Genomic DNA, 14,761 nt, shown 5'->3' with positions numbered 1-14,761 from the left:
CCGTGAGGCGTTGCCGGGGATGCGAGCACCTCAGGACCCACCCCTCTGCATTGTAGGTGGGATCCTGGCAGGCGTCATCTCAGATCGACTGAAGAAGAGGGCCTCCACCTGCGGCCTCATGCTGCTGCTCGCAGCGCCCACGGTGAGCCTGCCCCCCCCCCCCCAGGAACAGCCACGCCCCTCCCCGCCAGCAAACGCTCGCCCGCCTGTCCGCCCGGCCCCGGCTGCTCCGTGCATGGCTCATGGCCTCAAAATACCCCGTCGCACACCGCGCGAGTCTGCAGAACCCCAGCTTCCCCGTGAGGTCGCCAACTGCCCTCCGCCTCTCATTCAGCCTGGGCCCCCACCTGCCTCACCCCTGCCCCCTTCGCTCCCCCAACAGCCTCCTGCTGATCTGTGGGGTCCTGGCATCTTCCCAGCCTCCCCGCCCATCATGACCATCAGTGGGCTCATCCTGCTTTGCAGTTTAGTAGTGCATGGCTCAGGCAGGTGGCCTTCCCTCTGTGCCTCAGTTTCCTTGTCCAGAAATGTGAGCATTAAGTGAAGCATTGTTACGTCATTGCTGTTTTTACAACAATTCACACATATTATTACTCATTGACTTGCATTTGCCCGTTTGCCACTCCACTGGGCTGTGACTGTCCCCAAAACCAGGCCTGCTTTTCAGTCATTGTGGAGGCATGGGTGTTGCCCACTATAGACACCCAAAGAACCTTTGCCAAAGAGCTGACTGTGTGTGGCCCCCATGCCTCGTGACCCCCATGTCCTTGGGCACAGCTGTGGAAGCGGATGGCCTGAGCAGGAAGCGGTTAGACTCCAAGCTCAGGGAGCACTGCCCCCCCCCCCCAGCGCTTCTGCCGGAGCTCAGAGAGGAGGGTGCCCGCGGGGTCCCCAGCCATTGAGCAGAACCAGGCCCCGCGTGTCTGGGACAAGGCCACAGCCTCTGGGCTGGCCACACCATGGACACCTGTCTTCAGCCCACCTACCTAGGGCAGCGTGGCCTTCGTTGTGTTTTAGAGCTGTCCCCTCTCTGGTTGGCTGCCTAGGAGTCACCTCCTGGCTTTTCAGAAATACAGATTCCCGGGCAGCCTTCCAGCTACTTGTAGTAAACCACTGTTTTCACCTGTTCACAGCTCTACGTATTCTCCACTGTCAGCAAAATGGGTCTGGAGGCCACCATAGGTGAGTCCACGAGGCCTTTCCCTCTTTTCTCTCACATGCTTTTTGACCGCATGACTTAGTGAAATGAAATAAAAAATTAGCAAAGGAGCATTTAGCTGGTGTAACTGGAGCATATGGAGTGTTAAATTAAAATAGTCCCGTGTCCCTCTTTGGGTGGGGCCCATGGGAACTCCTGCTCTGGGCATAAGGCCTGACCATCTGCAGGTGTGGGAGGGTACAGGCCAGCTGGTCTGGGGCAGTGAGAAGCCTTGTGTGCCCAGTGGCAAGGAGCCACTCGCGGATGCCAGATGTCACCTGGAAGGCAGCAGGCTGCACCCTTGGCAGGTGAGAGCTGGGCAGAGCTGGGCGGGTCAGGCTCCCAGCCCGTCCCCGCCCCACGGGCTCCTGTTGCCCGCCATTGGGGCGGTTACATAATACTGCAGGGCTATTTTTAACTTCCTGCAGTCAGCACTCTCACACTATGGCTCTCATGCCCAGTAAATACCGTCTCTGTCCCAACAAGCCAGCAGTGGGGATGAGAAGGGGTGGACGCTGTGTGTGATCCCACTGAGAGTTACCCCGAACGCAGGTTGCTGACGGGGGGATCACTGAGTTTTCTGTGACCTCTCAGTCCAAAAGCTTCTGCGCAGAGGAATGTCAACCCAGAAGATCGTTTAGGAAAGGGAGCCTAGAGGACAGTCTAGGAAAGCAACTGTGAGTTTCAGAAGTAGGTGTGGTTGTCCTGCCTGGGGGAACTCGGCTGTGCCGGGGCTCCAGGCTTCCCTGGGGGCCACCGGCAGCGGCTGTGGGTGTCGAGAGGAGGTCCTTAACGCTGCACAGAGGGCTGTGGCTGCTGAGGGCCGACACAGACGGCAGGGAGCATTTGCTCACCCGGGTCACGTCTGCACTCGTACGCCAGGTTTCTCGCCCCTTCTCCGTGTGTCAGCAGCTGCTGCCCACTGAGTGGAGGAAACGGAGTTCCAGGTCCGAACACGGCCTGAATCGTTGGGGAGGTGTGGCTGGGCTCACAAAACACATCTCAGGGCGAGTCTAAAGAAAGGCATGTATGACGCTCGCCCGGGCAGTTGCCAGCTGAGGGATGTGTGCTCCGCCCTCCCAGCACCTGCCCACATCCAGCTCAGGCCAGGACCCGTGCGTGACACCAGGGTGCCCTCCTAGGGCTTGCCGAGGTTCTGCTCACTAAACCCCTCTGGTTTCCGTTCCCACAGCCATGCTGCTGCTCAGCGGCGCCCTGGTCAGTGGGCCGTACGCGCTCATCACCACCGCTGTCTCCGCCGACCTGGTGAGTGACTGCTCGTCTCGGCGCAGAGCCAGGGGCCAAATGCTGGCCGTGCGGGTCACCTCTTCCATTCGTGACAGTGATGGTCTCTATTAGGAAGATGCATGTTTATATAAGCACTTTTTTTTTAAGATGACTGGTATTTATGCTGTTTAGAGTTTTCTAAGCAAATACAGGGAGGAGATGGCAGCCACATTCGATAAGCAAGGGCTGAGGTGAGATGGAAGGGCTCGTCTGAGGTCTCAGGCCAGTGCTCTGGCTCGCTCCTCTGTGCTGCCCTCACGTGGCCCCATGGGCTGGTGGCCATACACCTGAGGGTCTGCCCCAGGCCACGACAGAGTGAGTTGGCTCCTCCCTGTGTCCCCCACTCTGGACCCGGCCCCCTGCTGGTGTGGGGACTGCAGATGAGCCAGATGGGGTCCCGACCCTGGGAGGCCATGTTCCCAAGAGGAAGCCATGTGGTACAGAAATAGTTAATGTGCAGGATGGTAAATGCCACTCCATGGTGGCAGGAATCACCCATGGCCTTGGGGCCCACAGGGATGGCTGACCATTCTTCCTGGAGGAAGGGGCTGCTCTACTGACAAGGGGCCACGTGACTCCCGAGCACAGAGACCCCAGTCCAACCCCAGAGGAGGCAGCCCACTCTCATCTACCTGACAGGAAAGACAGGTCACACGGCAGCTATGGGTATCTGAAGGGAACATGACACTAAAATACAAAATCCCCTTTTAAGAAGTAGTGTCCATAAATAATGGAGAGAAGAGTCGTTTCCTGAACAGAAGAAGTTATGCAGATGCTGTGCCCTCCAGGAGGGGAGTGCGCCTCCCGTTCCTCAGCTGGGGGCTGTGCGTGTCACCTCCTTCCACAGAGGACAGTGTGGAGGGGGAAGGGAAGTGTAGCATGGAGAAACCTGCCAGACACGACCTCTGCCAGGTGGTCAAGGTCAACACCAACAGTGATGAGTCGTGTTTATATACGTGCTCTTGGTATGACGTGACCAAAATGGCACTTCATCTCTAGTTTTTCTCCCCAAAACCCACACCCCCATCTAATCATGAGAAAAGCATCAGACAAATTCCAGTAAAGGAACATTCTACTCCTCAAACTGTCAAGGTCATCAGAAACAAGGAAAGTCTGGGAAACCGTCACAGCCGAGCAGAGCCTAAGGAGACTCAGTGACTAAATGTCATGTGGTGTTCTGGATGGCGTCCTGGGACAGACATTAGATTAAAACCAAGGGAGTCTGAATAAAGTGTAGATTTTAGTTAATGCTGCATCCCTATTGGGTATTTAGTTACAACTAATACAGCATAACAATGTGAATTAACACAGGGAAGTGGGTAACTTTTCTGTGAATCTGGGCCTGTCTAACATTCCTAGGTCATTTAAAACCAAAAGCACTTCCCCGGAAGTTGACACTCGTGGGCAGGATGGCTGGGCCAGCTCCTGAGTCCCGGGAACCTTCCTGCTGGCTCCAACGGCCCTGCCCTCTTCTAGAATCGTGCCAGCACCACAGCCTCCAGCTCATTCTCCTGGTTAGAAAGCACAGTAAGCCCGGCCTGCAGCCCCGCACCTGCCCTCAGGGCCACACCTGTGGCTACCTGACAGCCCTAGGCACCTCGGGGACCCAGTGGCCCTGTCCCCAGCTCAGCAGAGAGAAGCAGAGCAAAGGGGCACTAAGGGTGAGCTCTTGTCACCTTCGTCTGCCCCAGCGCACCCCCTGCCCACCAGGCCCTCCTTGGTGTAGAGAGAGGGCTCTTCAGACCGCCGTTACGAAGCATGTCCATGCTGCTGTCTGCGTGAGCACAGAACGTCCCAGAAAGGTCCACAGCAGACCAGTAGAAGTGGTCTGCCCCGTGGGGTCAGAGGGCAGAGGAGCAGCTTTCACTTCCTTCCCAGACTCCAGAAAATGTGGATTATGGATGATTATCGCTTTGCGTGTATGCTTTAGTTCATATTATACACGTAGGTACGTGTTCTCAGTATTTACTTTGAAAAGCTTTGATTTGTTTTGTCATTTTAGGCGTCCAGGCACTAATTCCTGATTCATCTTTTTTTCCTTTTATTGTCCTCAGTTTGTGATTTTCTCCCCACCTTATATGGGTGGCTTTTTGCAAACCAGAGCTCCTGTTGACCTATCACTTGGACTTGAGCCCCTGCGTTGGTCTCTTGGGTCCTGCCCTCTTCCCCATTCTCCCTGGCACTGGCCATGAGTCGGCTGGTTTTCGATACTGCAGAGCCATCTGGCACGAGTCACAGAAATCCCTAGAATCCAGAAACGGGGAAGTGGACATTAATTAACGCTGGCACAGTTTAGGGATGGGGCACCAGTGCCGTTCATCTTTTTATCTTCCGTGTTGGTTGGTGTGGTGCCTCGGGGAAGGTGTTCATTGTGCTGAATATTTGTTTATTTGGAGAGAATTCTAAGAGTTCTTTAAACTAGAATACGCTTCAACAGTGTTTCTGATGATTTTTGACTTTTAAAAACCCCTGACACTTTGCCTGCTTTTGCAAGATAAGTTTGGGATGGAGTGGAGTTTAAATTTTCTAATGGAATGTATCCCACATTTTGAATTGCTTTGCAAAGTTATTTGCATTAATTGTCAAGTGGAAGGTGTAGGTTTACTTGTTGCACTGATGCTGCTGGGACATGCTTCACACTTGTTTTTCCCTGTCTTCAGGGGACTCATAAAAGTCTAAAAGGAAACTCCCACGCCCTCTCCACCGTGACCGCCATCATCGACGGGACTGGGTCTGTAGGTACGTGCATAGTTTTAGCTCTACAGGTTAATTGCGGTCATGAGGGAACCACATTGTCCCGTCCTAATTAACAAATGCCACGGGTTCCAATTGCTTTGGTGGTTTTAGGATCAGCTGGCCTTCTTAAAATATGTGGGTCAGAAGCACATGCAAACCCAGGGGATGTGGGTGTGTGGCACTCAATCCTCTTTGGTGAGATGGTTCCAGAGATGATATGGGCGTGTGGCTGGTTGGAACTAGTTTCCATCTGAAAGAACGCAGGTTTTCATTTAAGATGTCAGTTGGCAAACGATGACCCATGGTGCACCGGTTCAGTGACTGTTTATCACTGTCATCTCAAGGACAGGCTCTTATTTAAATCTAGATGACAGGAAAACTAATGGGTCCCAAAGCACACAGGACTCTGAGTGCTACCGGCCTCATTAAGGTTCTTGGACAGAATTCAGTAGCATATCCTGGAGGAAAGCAAGGCGCTAACATAGCAGCTCATCCCTCAGAGGTGCACAGGCGGGAACTGGTAACCCGCCAAGCCTAGTCTCCCCAGCCCGTCGGAAGGCTGACAGCAAAGCCCTTGACCTTTCTGGAGCCTTTGTGCAAGGAGCACGCGCACTGATGGCTCCCTGCCCAAAGATCTTGCAGCTACCTAGGCTGCATGACCTCGAACCTCCTGGCTGCTCTGAGCCACCTGGACTCGCAGGCGGGACCAGGCAGTGAGGGGAGGGCTCAGAGAGACTGGCTACCTGCCCTCAGCCTGCAGCTTCTCCCAGGGGCTCCAGCAGCTGCTTACTGGCAATCCCTGCTTATTCAGAGACACACCAGGCCTGGTCCGTTGTGCAGAAGGCCAGGCCCAAGCTTGTTGCATTCTGCAAAGCCATGCCTGCCCCACTTTTGTCTTCATTGGTTCCTTCATTTTGCTGGATCCAGGGGTGACTTTGAATTTGCTGGATGGCATTAGGGGTCACATCTGATGTTTATGTAAAAGTGAGACCATTCCCCTCGGGTACCTCTTGGGGCCTGCAGTCATGTCTAGGAAAAGGGAGGCGGGTGCTGTGCCCCATGACGGGCATCTGCGGGGTGGCATGGCTGCCACTCTCCCGGCTCACGCAGCACTCAGGGAAACTTCCCAGCCTGGAAGGCTCTCTCAGTCAGAAGTCAGGACTGCTGGGCAGAGCGCTTCCCATGAACTGGGACTGAACAGCCGCTCTGCCTGCTGCCCCGGAGGCCCTTGTGAGTCAGGCCAGCTCCCAGTGTGAAGCACCAAGCAGGCGGTGGGAGCTGGAAAAGAGGGCAGGTGCGAATTAGGCGGAGAAACATACTCCTCTTGATCTTCTCTCAGAACGAGGGAAGTACCTGGCTGAGGGGGCGATGCTACACCTGTAAAGGGGCGGGGAGCCCTGAGCTGCGTAGGAGAAACCACAGCACGGCTCTGAGTGCCGTCCCCTCACGGAGGACTCTTCACTGAGCATGCTACGTGCTGACCGCGGTGGGCGTCACACCCACACCCAGAGGCCTGACAGGGACTTGGAATTGCAGGCCCTGCTGCTCCCGTTCGCTGGGGCCCCAGGAAGCAGTCGCCATGGAAACGGCACACGCTTGCCCACCACTGCTCTCCATCATTATTTCTCTCCGTCAATGCTACCCAACTAGACAGAAACAGAAAGGCCTGAGTGGAAATGCACACTGTCTAGCAAAACATCCGCTCACCAGACAGCTTCCTGGATGTTTATTAAATGCTGTAAATACTGGTTTCTGTGGACGCAAAGCTGGACTGACTGTACCTATGTCGGTATCCGCCCCCCCCACAGTGGCCACACGGTTCCAATGACAAGTTCAACTGTTCCGTGCTTAGAATCGCATCCCAGTGGGAGCGTGGCTTGTCCCTTCTGCCTGGTTTATGCAGAGAAGTTAGAGCCCTGAATTTGTTCAAGTTAATTTTTGTTTTATCAAAGAAAAGCATACCGTAACTTTAGAAGCTGAATAGGCCTGCCCTATGCAAATAGCGGTGCCCGCAGCCTCGCTTTCAGCAGTCCTTGCTGACCCTCCCTGCACGCACATTCACGTTTCTTCATTCATTCGTTTTGGGACAGAGTCTACTGTCCCCCTGTAGGAAAGATGGGGAGTAGGGGCTTCTTTTACACCCCACATACTCCCTCTCCCAGCCTCAACAATTACCCGGCTGTGTTACTGTCGTGCCCGCTTGAGCCAAGAAATGGCTTTAATTATACACCCCTAATATGCAAATTTTTGTTTTCCCCCAAACTAACGAATGCCTCGTTTGTCCTTGTGTTTAAGTTGCTATTGCAGTTGTCACCGTTCTCCACTATTGCCCACGAGACCCCCTCTGTCGTGGCACCTTTCCATGGTCAGCCTGTGCACACACCTCCCTGTGCTCCAGGCTCCCAACAGCTTTCAGCACCTCCTGTGGGCAGACAGACACGTCTCTCTCTTCTCCTGCCCACATCGCGCTGCTTTCTAGATCCCGTGTTTACCTCTCCTCGCTGGAAGAAGTCTTCTAGTAGCTTCCTGAGCAGTGGCTCATGGGAGGGGGGTTTTGAGAACTGGAAAGTCTGTGGTGTCTGGATTCTGCTCTCACTTGATGGATAGTTTGTCGATACAGAATTCGAGGTTGACAGCCCTTTTCCTTCCAGTTTGCAGCACCTTCTAGCTTCCCTTGTCAAGTGGAGAAGCCCACTGGGGGCCTTGGCCCGGGCCTTCCTCTCTGACCTCTGGTTTTCCCTTGGAAACCTCCTCCCCCCCCACCCCTATGTCCTGGGACCACTCAGTCTGGACACACATGTCCTCATCTCTGAGAAACTGGGCTCTGTTTTTTGGTTTGTTTTTTATATATATATATAAGTTTCCCCTACTATTATCTCTGTATTTTCTTCCTGGAAAACTTATCATTCAGATGTTGAACTTTCTGGATTAATCCTTCAATTTTCTTTTTTCCCTTCCTACCTGTATCTGTTCTACTTTCTCAGAGATGTTCCTGACTTTCCAAGCTTTGCACTGAACTTTTCATTTTGGCTCTCATCATTGAGTCTTCATTAGGGTTTTTCTGCCCGTTAGTGCATCCCACTCCTGTTTCCTGGCTGCAGTGTGTGTTAGACTGAGTCCAGCGTGACTGCTGATACTGAATTGGTTTTCAGATACAAAGCAGGAGTTTCCGTGGTCCAACTTAGTCTTCTGTTAGTTCTCTGGGAATTTCCTTGTCCCCAGTTTCTTTATTCCCCGCAGGTTCCCCTCCTTGCAGCTTACTGAGCCTCCCTCAGACACAGCTGGATCTTGGTTGTCCCTCATATATTCACAGTTAAGAATGGGCCACAATGCACATATCAGAAGCCCTTTCCGTATGGGAGGGTGTGTGAACTGCTGGTCTTCAGGTAGTGGGATCCTCCTGGGGTCTAGAGGAGACGCCCCCAGTGCCCACGGGGGTGTGGGCCTGGCTGCCTGCATTCTGTCATCGTGTGGGCAGGCGGACAGGTGGGCGGCTGCTGGGCGGGAGCTGGTGGCCTCCTGCTTCCCTGGGCTCAGCTGGGGCCTCATGCTTGCCCTACACTGTCCTTGGTGTCCCCGGGCCCAGAGCTCTGGTTCAGATTCTCCAGAAGTTAAGCTGCTGCTCTCCTAGGGCGGGGAGGGGGCCACCAGAGTAGTGACGTTGAGGAGGAGAAACCTGGCATCAGAGGAGGGTGCAGGGACGACAGGGAACAGTGCCTTATACAAGGCTCACCACCCACTCCCCTTCTCCCTCCCCACCTCCCCTGCCTCCTGCGCTTGGGCAGCCGGCTCTGAGCAGGGAGACCCTGCGTCCCCCTCTAGAGCAAGGAAACTGGTACCTGTATCAGCTGTCGTGCCCTTCAAATTCCATCCTCCAGGACGGTGCCTTCTCTCATCTGCCCTTCTCTTTGTGGGTTTATAATTGTCCAGTTCAATTAGGGTCCATTTTGTGGTGTTTGAGAGGCATAGAGCAATCTGCCACGTTTACCTCAAAATTCTTCTGAGACTTAACCATACAGTTGCTTCTCAGGTTATAAAAGTAGTAAGTGCTCTTTGTAAATACTTGAAAGAACATCAGTACGTAAAGTAGGAAAGCCCGGGAACCCTTCTGTCTGAGCTCAAACCTCAGTTCATGCTTTGGTGTGAATGCTTCCTGCTTCCCACGCCAAACAATCAGCCACCGACACACGGATCACAACTTGCTCCAGGCGCGTGTAGGAAAAGATTCCGCCAGACAAGCGGCAGGCACGCTTCACGGGCACCTTTGGGCATCTTGCGGAGTATTTGCTTTCTTCTGTTTTTACAGTTCTTTACAATTATTTTGACATAAACAGTTATTTTGACAAAAATTATTTTCACATAATTTCAGTCTTAAGAAAAGCTGCAAACAAGTACAAAGTATTCACATTTACTGTATTTGTTTTACTATCTGCCTTTCTGTCACACACACATATTTGTAACACACACACATAAGCACACATTTGTACACTATACATGTTTTTCCTGAGCCTCTTAGGAGTACATTGCAGACACGCTGCCCATTTTCCAATAAAGATGGCGTGAGTAGGTGTTCCCTAAAAACAAGGAATTCCCTGACATAACCACAGGACAGTGAGCAGAATCAGGAAATTAACGCCGATACAGTACTAGAACGTACAAACCTTACCCACACTTTCCCAAATAATATTTTATAGCATTAGATTCAGATCTTCATAATAAAAAATTTTAATGAGATTATTGGATCAAAAGCATGTGCTCTTTATAATTATTTTAATGTCAATAAATACTGTTAGATTTGCTTCTAGAAAAAGGTGCCAGTCATGCCCTCAGCGCTGCCTACAACTGTTAAGTTTTATACCCCCGACCCACCTGATGGGTGGGAATGAGATGTCACTGTTTTCCTGTGCTTTTCCTTATGAGTGAGGGCGTGAGCACCGTTCTGCGTAGCCTTTGGGCGTGGGTACTTGAGTCACGTTGCAGACTTCTCCTCACACAGCACCCTGTGTGCCGCTTGCCTCATTTCAGGTGCGGCCCTGGGCCCTTTGCTCGCCGGGCTCATCTCCCCGTCTGGATGGAACAACGTGTTCTACATGCTCATGTTTGCAGACGCCTGCGCCTTACTGGTAAGTCGTCTGGCTTCTCATCCAAGTGACCTTTCATGAGCATCTCTGGTGGCACCTTTTCCCAGGGACTCCTGCTGCCCGCAGGGAGTTGGGCCTGGGACATATGCCAACTTGTGTAAATGGTCCAGTCCAAGACCCTTTCTCGTTCTGGCTTAACAGAGGTCCAAAGCAAAGCAGGTCCCTCCATGGCTCGAGTTGCTGGCAGGATGGTAGAGACCAGGGGCAGGAGCCCCTGACTTGTCCCCGGGGGGGCTGTGGGCCTGGCCGTGGCACCAGTGGTCTTGCTCACATCCAAGGCCTAGCCTCTCCAGCTCACGTCACACCGGGCCCCAGCCATTGGCCAATGCCTATCGCTGGCAGGTCCCTCCGTTGGGAACCGTGTGCACAGACCAGAACTGTTGTCTCGTTTTAGAAGTTGATGTTTGTCCTGACGCAGAATTTCTGCTGCTGTTTACAACTTACGCCATCCCCGCAGGTGGCACGGCAGATAATTGCTCCTCTTTTCTCTTAACGATGTGCTCTTTATAATCATAGGCATCTTCCTACTAACACTTTCCACATCTGGGACCTGGTAGAATTCATGTTCATGAGATACCACCTCAAACTCAGCAGGCCATGCTTGTAGTTGAAGGTGGGGTTCAAATTCACAGGGCTCGATTTATCTAACAAAAATGCCACTGTTGCCGCCAACACTACCTTGGGCACCTGACATGTCCCACGTGCTGCCTTTATCACTGCACCTGTGGGAACACTCCCCCGGGTCAGGCAGAGTGGCTGGCACGCGTCTTACCTGCAGGAGAAATACCTGTTCTCCTTAGCCTGCGCTCATAGGTGGGGTTCGAGGGACTTTGAAGCTCCTACTTGAACCTTCAGCATCTGAGAAAATGAGCATGTCTGCTTCGAGGGTTCTCACTGAGGCTCGGTCCCACGTAGCTGCCCGGGTTTTAAGTCGGCCCTGAAAACCCTCCTCCAGCAACCCCCTCACCCCCCCGCCAAGGACCTCCTGGGCCACAGGTCCCTCCTGGGATGGAGGCCCCCGGCCTCTAAGACGTGGGCCCCCAGAACCAGGGCTTTCCTCAGGAACCCGTTTCAAAGCCCCAGGGCATTGCCTTCCGTGGGGGGGGGGGCACTTTTCTGGGGGGCCGGTGTCACGGTTGGGGAAAGACTAGATTCACAGCCTCAAACACACAAAAGCAGATAAATTTAGGGTGGCACTCAGTCATCAGTCTGGACTTGCGAACTGGTTCTGAGCCCTTTTAGCATGAAAAGGACCGTGAAGAGGAGCTCAACCAGGGGACCTGCAGTTAGTTGTCCCTGGGTGAGCCCGACAGCGGCTCAGTGACTCCGGGTTCGGCGGGGCCAGGCGCTCTCTAGACGCTTCCTCGTAAAACACGGCTGTTCCAGTGACAGCCTGGTCGGCTCCCAGCGCTGATGGCTGATGAAGCTGACCCGACTCTCAGTCACCTGGCAGCTCCCCAGTCCTCCCCACCACGTCACCGTGGTTGTGGGTCACCTTGTCTTTATTTTCTGTCTGTTTCCAGTCTGGACATGTTAGGACAGGACTTATTTCGTTTTAACCATGACTTGCAGCGGGGGTCATTCAGGCTGAAGTCTGTCCTGACAGCCTGTTTCCGGGAGCCCGTCCTCCGTAGTGACTCAGGGCCAGGCCTCAGGCTGGCTGTGCCAGCTTGGGGGGCGGGGAGGGGGCTCCCGCTGCTCTTCTTTAGGCAAGTCTTTTATGTTCTGAAGAAGTGTCTCCGTGGGGCAGACCCCTGGTGTGTGCTGTGGGGGAGCCACAGGCAGGTGGGTTTCAGTGGGGGAAGGGCTGGGGTCTTCACGGTGATAGCAGGCGTGTCCCCATCACTCAGCGTGCCTGCTGCAGTCACAGGTGGTCTTGTCTTTGTTCTGGGTGCAGTTCCTGATCCGCCTCATACACAAGGAGCTGAGCTGCTCAGGGTTGGCGACGGGGGACCAAGTTCCGTAAGTCCCCCAGGGGCCCCTCTCCCCGTAATTAAAGTGCAGCTTGAGAATGTCGCTCTGGCTTATTTGCCTTCTGCACCTGCTGTTCCTAAAAGAAGGAAGGAAAGACGGCTCGGCTCGTGGCTGCCCCTCACTGCCTGTCTGCTCACACTCCTGTTTCCCTTCCTAGTGACTTCCTGGGGGTGTGCTCGTGGCCACCTCTCCTCAGTGTCTGAGTGGGAGACTGAGGGACTGGCCCCCTTTGTTCTCCATGAGCTCGGCTTTCCTCCAGATCATAGCCCCAGAGCTTTGCCTGGCCTCCTGTCCCCTCCTGTCTCCTCTGCTCTCCCCTCGGTCCCCTCGAAGCTGTGGGGTGGGGTCAGGGAGACCCTGGCATAAGGGAGGGGGGCTGGCGCTCTGTGGGGTTTGTGCATTTGGCGGAGATTCAGTATCTGTCCTCTGCTGGCTGCTGGCTGTGTAAGCAGCTGCCATTCTGTCCTTTTCTTTCAGGTTTAAGGAACACTGACCCCTGGGGTCCTGTGGAGGGAGGCTGGGCCCGTCCTTCACAAACTGTCTTTCAAGGGAAAGTTCAAATAAAGGATCCTGTGTTAAAAAGAATGATTTACTCTTGCCTTTCGCACCTACCTAGAAGACACAGAAGACACCTTGAGAGCTCCCGGTACTAGTTAGCGCCGTGGGGCCAGGGTAGCAGTGAGAAGTCCTGGGACGTGCTTTCGGCCGTGGGCGCGCCCGGGCTGACGAGCAGGCGCCTGGCAGGGCACTGGCAGCTGCCCCCGGCCTGTGGGGGCGACTGGGCCGCTGTGAGGCGTGCAGGTGCCCTCGGCATCTCAGGTACTTCAGCATCGAGTGCTAGCACCGGGTGAGGGCGGCTCGGTGGGGACCCTGATGTCGTCTGAACGCGCCGTGTGGAAGACAGTGTACGGCAGCGCGTGTGACATAGCAGCCAGCTAACAGCCAGGCTCCCAAAGGACAAGAGAGCTGACAGCTGGATCAGAAACGCAGAGGCCCTGGACTTGTCACGTCACCTGAAGACTGCTGGCGCTTCCTCCCCCTACCCGGGCCCAGGGAAACCACTGTGAGAGTGCGTGGTGGTGAAGCCGTCTCGGCCTGCGTGGGTCGCGGGCACCGGAAGGCCAGCCCCAGAACACCCCGATATTCCTGTGGTCCCTGCTCCAAGGGCCATGACGCTGCTGGTGCCTGGGGGGGGGGGGGGCTGGGAGTGGACGGTCCCCAGTGTGGAATGTGTTGCACTCCCTGACACGCAGACACCTGGGCCCATCCTTAGCTGCGCGGCAGTGTGCATTGTTTGTTTAGGATGTGTGCGATGTTGCCGAAGGGTAGCAACAGACCGGCGTTTGGTTATTTATTAAGACAGAGCCATTGTTCTCTGGCCACCGTCCCCTCAGTTGCTGCCTAGCAAACATCCACCCTTTGAAATAAAATGTAAAAAACTCAAGCAGAATGGTGATTACTCCTGCTCATGTTTCCATTATTTTAAAAAAAGAAAACTTCTGGATAGAACTGCGTGTTCTTGGTTTTCTGGAGTGGGACACAGTCAGTGGTTTTGCAGCCGGAAGCTGAGACCGGTTCCAGCAGAGAAGGGCTGCCCTTCCCGGAACCGGGCCCCCCAGGTGGCCACCGAGGCTGAGCCCAGGCCCCAGCAACACAGCATCTGCCGATTTTGCAAATCATGTCATTCAACGAATATCCCAAGGTCTGTCCTTGACCACAAATGTCAAACACGGGAGGAGCAGGGCTGCACTTGAAATCGCACAGTGGAGAGCGGGCTTTCAAACTTGTTAGAAACAAGCGTCTTCAAAGTCTGCATGATGCACATTTTTCTGGGAGCCAAATGCCGTGTGAACACTTTCTGTGTGCTGAGAGAGTCCTGCTGTCCCCCTTCACCGCGCAGGAAGGGCAGTGGTCCGGCCTGCGGCCGCAGCCCCCTCACTCCCACCAGGGCTCTTGCGCCTCTCTAGGGAAGGGCCACAGGAGGCAGGTCTGGCTGGCAGTTGTCCTCACAAGCAGGCTTGCTGTTTCCTTAGTAACAGAAGTTACTGACACATTTACAGCTTTTTACACACTTCATCCAGCTCCCAGGTTGCTGCTTTGCATCCCGTGTTTGCTTGCCTTTGTTCGCGAGGGCAGCCCTCCGTTTTCCTGCCCCTGGCTTTCAGCACCCCTCCCGCCCAGCCCCAGGGGTCAAAGCTGCAGGCCCCTAGCTCACCACGCAGCCTCCATCCTAGGTGTTCCCTTGGCAAATTAAATCGTGTCAACAAAGGGAGGGTAGTGCACAGTGTTCCTTTAGTAAATGTTTGGAGTCCGCTGTGCCCTGGGGCCCGAACGCTCAGATGCCCAGGGCAGGAGTTAGTAGATCCACTTCATTTTGCGCCTTCCCCAAAGAATAGCCACCATGTCCTGTGGTTTAGCGACAGGC

The 14,761-nt window shown here is 54.3% G+C and overlaps 1 protein-coding gene across 5 annotated transcripts in view; it reads left to right on the top strand.

Moving 5' to 3' along the window:
- SLC37A1 (solute carrier family 37 member 1) overlaps window positions 1-13,780 on the top strand; it is a 68,777-nt gene extending 54,997 nt beyond the window's left edge. For all 5 annotated transcript variants that reach the window (XM_074324860.2, XM_019745668.3, XM_019745666.3 and 2 more), the window contains 7 exons: window positions 57-142; window positions 1,134-1,182; window positions 2,391-2,464; window positions 5,146-5,224; window positions 10,247-10,344; window positions 12,260-12,324; window positions 12,814-13,780. In XM_074324860.2, coding sequence (XP_074180961.2) covers window positions 57-142; window positions 1,134-1,182; window positions 2,391-2,464; window positions 5,146-5,224; window positions 10,247-10,344; window positions 12,260-12,324; window positions 12,814-12,829 — 467 coding nt within the window. In that variant the 3' untranslated portion in view covers window positions 12,830-13,780. The remainder of the gene's footprint in view (window positions 1-56; window positions 143-1,133; window positions 1,183-2,390; window positions 2,465-5,145; window positions 5,225-10,246; window positions 10,345-12,259; window positions 12,325-12,813) is intronic.
- The last annotated feature ends 981 nt before the right edge of the window (window positions 13,781-14,761 follow it).

Source organism: Rhinolophus sinicus, chromosome 17 (genome assembly GCF_057876585.1).
Source record: "Rhinolophus sinicus isolate RSI-liver-muscle chromosome 17, RSI-T2T, whole genome shotgun sequence".
NCBI lineage: Eukaryota > Metazoa > Chordata > Mammalia > Chiroptera > Rhinolophidae > Rhinolophus > Rhinolophus sinicus.
The sequence above is the reverse complement of the archived record's forward strand: the minus strand, read 5'-3'. Positions and strand labels throughout refer to the sequence as shown.